Source organism: Nelumbo nucifera, chromosome 8, assembly GCF_055504915.1.
Source record: "Nelumbo nucifera cultivar China Antique chromosome 8, China Antique-T2T, whole genome shotgun sequence".
NCBI lineage: Eukaryota > Viridiplantae > Streptophyta > Magnoliopsida > Proteales > Nelumbonaceae > Nelumbo > Nelumbo nucifera.
The window spans coordinates 19305001-19309286 of record NC_142656.1 but is presented as its reverse complement, the minus strand read 5'-3'; the positions used below and the strand labels follow the sequence as shown (position 1 = coordinate 19309286).

Genomic DNA, 4286 nt, shown 5'->3' with positions numbered 1-4286 from the left:
GTATCAACCACAAATATAAATGCAAAGACGCACCACCGTAGATTTTATCGTCTCTCTCGACTTCACCTCTTCTCTTCTTCATAGCTGCGATCCAAGAGCAGGAGATCTTTGAAGTTCAAACTACTCTTTAACTGTCTCTGTCCTGGTTCTCTTTCTGTGTCCAGGTGAGTTTGTTTTTGTTTTTTTTTTCCGTTCATTAGGTGCTGATTCCAATCGGTTCTCATCGTTTTCGATACAGTCAAGCATCCTCAAGGTTCATTTCGTCCCAAAAATTCGAAGTTTTGGACTTCCAGGCGTAGATAGAATGGCATTTTTTTTTTCTGAGTTCATCAAATATCGTAGAAAATCGGTTGTTTCACCATTTCGATAAGTTTAACCAGATTGATCTTATCAGTTCATGCTAATTTATTTCAGATGGCTTCGTCGACGATTCTTTCCCTCGGGTCCGCCTCTCCTTTGGCTTTGCTAGCCGTAAGTGAGAATTCTAAGGTATTGCTACGATTTTATCGAAAATCCTGCTTCTGTACTTGTTTCTCGATTATTAGAGTTCACTATCTATTTATCTGTATCTAGTTGTTTGTTTTTCCCTCCCTAAACACGTCTATTATTGTTCTGGGATCAGGTGCCACCGCAGAAAGTGAAGTTCGGTAGCTCCGGCTTGACAAATTCGTTTCTCAAGGCAAAGGGAAATTCCTCCCTTAAGTCACAGGTAGTCCCACTGAAATGGTAGAAAAAGAGAAATAAGGAAAATTTATTATTCTAATGATTATGTATTCTTAAAAGGAGAAGTTTGTCCTGTGATAGAATCGGAGTTAAGGTTTAGTTTCGCAAATAACACAAAGCAATGTAAACTGCCCTGTTCAGAATCTAAACTGGGGGCTGGTACAGTCTTTCATTGGATCCTTGGAGTGCTTTTTTGCTTGTGGGGAACCCACATCATTCGTTGGTGCACTGATATTAAATTTGTTTTCCTTTTTTTTTTTTTAATTTTCGTTTTATGTGTTTGACTTTACTTTGGGAAAGTGTTATGTCAATTTTATATGATTCATTTATTTTTAATTTGTTGTAAGTTACAATTATGTCTAATTATACTTTTAGTTTCCTTCGAAATTTAATATGGAACTCATATTGCATTTGATTGTGATTAGAGAATCTTTTCAACTTTCCTTATTGCTATTTTTTTTTTATATTTATTTATTTGTTTTACTCTGATTTATTGCCCCACATCTTATTATAAATCTGTCATTTTTAATTCCTACGCTATGCTTCCTTTGACTTTGATAAACAAAGATATCTTATTTCAGTATGTTAGTTATGTTGTCTTATATATCTAAGCCACTTCCCCCCTCAATTCCTTGCTACCCACGAAAGGAAGGGGGCAAAAAGAAGAAGACATAGCAGCAACTACCAAAGCCCCTAAGAAATAGCGCCACTCCCTTGACTTTATAGAGATAATAATCCTTGCTAATCAGGATCATCCTCCTTATTCAGTTTCTAAATATTTGTTGATTCTAAAAAGTCCTTAATCCTCAACAATCAAGTTTGACCTTATTCAGAGAAATTCTCAGCACTGGTTCAGGTTTAGAAACTAGTCAACTCAAACTTCCAAAACAGTCTTAAAACCATTAAGCTATCATTGATCAAAAACCCAAAGAAAATCAGGCTTCTAAACTTTCTTGCAAAATATCTTTATCTTAATACAGGTTACCGTTCTCAATCAGAAAATTGAAAAAAAAATGACAAGACGTTTCTAAAATCAGTGACATGCAGAGTCTATTAGAAATGGTTTAAAAGTTATGTCTTAAATATTCATAAAAAAGGATATGCCTTAAAGAGCAGAACATGAAAGTGGTTAGGCATTTGTCAGTGTTTTCAGGAAAGGCATTTGTCATGTAATTGTTAAACATGAAAGTGGCTAGGCATCATTTTTTACATGAAACTGGTGTCTACTTTACAAAAATAAGTGAGATCTTTTCACAAGAGAGTTTCTACCATGTAGGTGCAAACAAATGAAACCAAATCAACTTTCTACTATGTGTAGTGAAATCTATTGGTAAAAACATATCAAGCAAATAATTTCATTTATTTGAACTAACACTTGGGTATGTTGTTTTCTCAGTATTTGGCTTCATTATGATGTAAGGTTAATATTATCAAGAATCCTCATCCATAGGTCTCGTATTCTTTCTTCTCTCCCCCTTTATTTCTTTGGACTTAAGACTAGGCATCAAATTCCTCTTTCTCACAAACAGAAACAAGCGTCCATTTGTTATTTCTATGAAGGGTTTCCATCTACTCAACCAAGACTGTTATCAGAATATTATATAGCATTTCAAATAGCAAATGAGATAGAAAGTATTATAGGGGGATGTAATACTTTTTATCCTTTCTCTTCCCAAGAACATGCATAATGTTTGCTAAGGAGTAAATTAATGGTGCTTGATTACAAGGAGTAAAATAATTAGTAAACTGTGCTCGACAAAGAAGGTTTATCTTATATTACAAACATGCGGCCTATTGACATTTAAGATAAACCTTCTTTGTCGAACACAGTTTACTAATTATTTTTTTAGTGCTCTAAATTTCTCATTACTTTTGTCAAAACCAGGATAAAAGATCACTCAAAATCAAAAGAAAACACTTCTCTGTAAGTGCAAGACTGGTTTAGAGAGAATAAAAAAAACAAAGAAGATCATAATATATAATACTTACTTCCAAGGCTGCTTATCCCCCTGCCCAAAAAATGGGAAAAAAAGAAAAGAAAACAAAGGAAAAGAAAAGAATTGTTCATGTTGTAAATGGAAGTGTTATAAGTTGTGATTTGGATATTGTAAGCCCATCGGTTCTGGCAAGGCCATGGTAGGGGAGAAAGGGAGTCGGCTGAACCCCTGGAGGAGCTGCCTACATACCTTCCAACGAAGGATTAGGTCACTGTAGTTTGTCAGTTATAGAATTTCAGTAGTAAGAGATCGAAGGCCATGGGAGAGAGGGAGATGATAGAAGAATGAGCCAGAGAGAGATTTTGGATTTTCCCCATAAATAGGTCCTGGGTCCCCATTTGTCTCTTTAATTTATTAGTGAATTCTCTGAGTCACTAACCTGAGAGGCTAAGTTTGTTACCTGGGGTTGGACCAGTTTGGTTTGGTTCGGGTCCATGCTGGACCAGCTGGGTTTATGACACGCTTATAATGCAAAGTACCCTTGTTGGATAAACTCCTAAAGTGAAAACCTTGATTACAGTCTTGCAATAGGACTAAGTTTCCAAACACAAACACCATAAGTAGAACTGTAGAAGAACCTACCCTATAGGTCCACATAAAAGGGACCATTCCATGTTTAAATTCACTATGAGGTACTGGAATACTGGAATAATGTGTGGAGGGGACGTCTTATAGATTTCTTGTCTTACTTGGTCTATATCTTTTTCCTCTGGAAATAAAAATTTATTTATTTGAAGAATTGGAATTATAATACTAATTAGACAATGCTTTATGAAGGTTTTTATTCATAAGACTTAAAATTGGAATTATAATACTAATTTTCTTGGTCTGTATCATATTCTGCATGGCTGTTTTTGTTAGCATAATGAGTTAAGAGTGTGCTTTGGTGATTCTTTTATCATTTTTTTCTGAAATACCAGTGCACGCTTCCTTGATATTTTAGAGTGCTTTTATAGTTTCTGAAAATTTACAATGCTTTAAAAGTTTCATATTTTCTATATGATTCCTCAATATATTTCCATATTCAAATAATGGACTGGTTTGATTTGTCTCCCCCCTCCCATCAGTATCTGAGTTATATCTTATATCTTATTTCTGATTTTGCAGTCTTTTGGTCGGATATCTATGACTGTTGCTGTCAATGTTTCTCGCTTTGAGGGTGTAACAATGGCCCCGCCAGACCCAATTCTTGGGGTTTCTGAAGCATTCAGAGCAGACACAAATGACGCAAAACTCAATCTTGGAGTTGGAGCATACCGAACGGAAGAACTCCAACCATATGTGCTTAATGTTGTTAAGAAGGTTGGTGTTTTCCTTCAATCTGTCACAAATGCTTTTCTGCAGGATATTTATGCAGGCTTGTCCTGTAAACATAATTTTCTTGTCATTTTTAATGGTATATTTGATATTTGAATTGTTCTATTTTTCTTTTTTGACAACAAATTGAGATCATACTGACTATTATGAGAATTCTCTAGGCAGAGAATCTTATGTTGGAGAGGGGGGAAAACAAAGAGGTACTCAAAATATCAGATGACTGGGATTGTCTGGCATCATTTCTTTCAT

The 4286-nt window shown here is 35.1% G+C and overlaps 1 protein-coding gene across 3 annotated transcripts in view; it reads left to right on the top strand.

Annotated features, from left to right (window-relative positions):
• The window catches only part of ASP5 (aspartate aminotransferase 5), an 8305-nt gene continuing 4019 nt past the window's right edge, over positions 1 to 4286 (top strand). For 2 of the 3 annotated variants that reach the window (XM_010247231.3, XM_088893670.1), the window contains exons 1-5: positions 1 to 164; positions 415 to 489; positions 623 to 709; positions 3828 to 4022; positions 4199 to 4237. In XM_010247231.3, coding sequence (XP_010245533.1) covers positions 415 to 489; positions 623 to 709; positions 3828 to 4022; positions 4199 to 4237 — 396 coding nt within the window. In that variant the 5' untranslated portion in view covers positions 1 to 164. Of the gene's footprint in view, positions 254 to 414; positions 490 to 622; positions 710 to 3827; positions 4023 to 4198; positions 4238 to 4286 lie in introns of all 3 variants that reach the window. The other variant, XM_088893669.1, reaches the window with a different exon arrangement.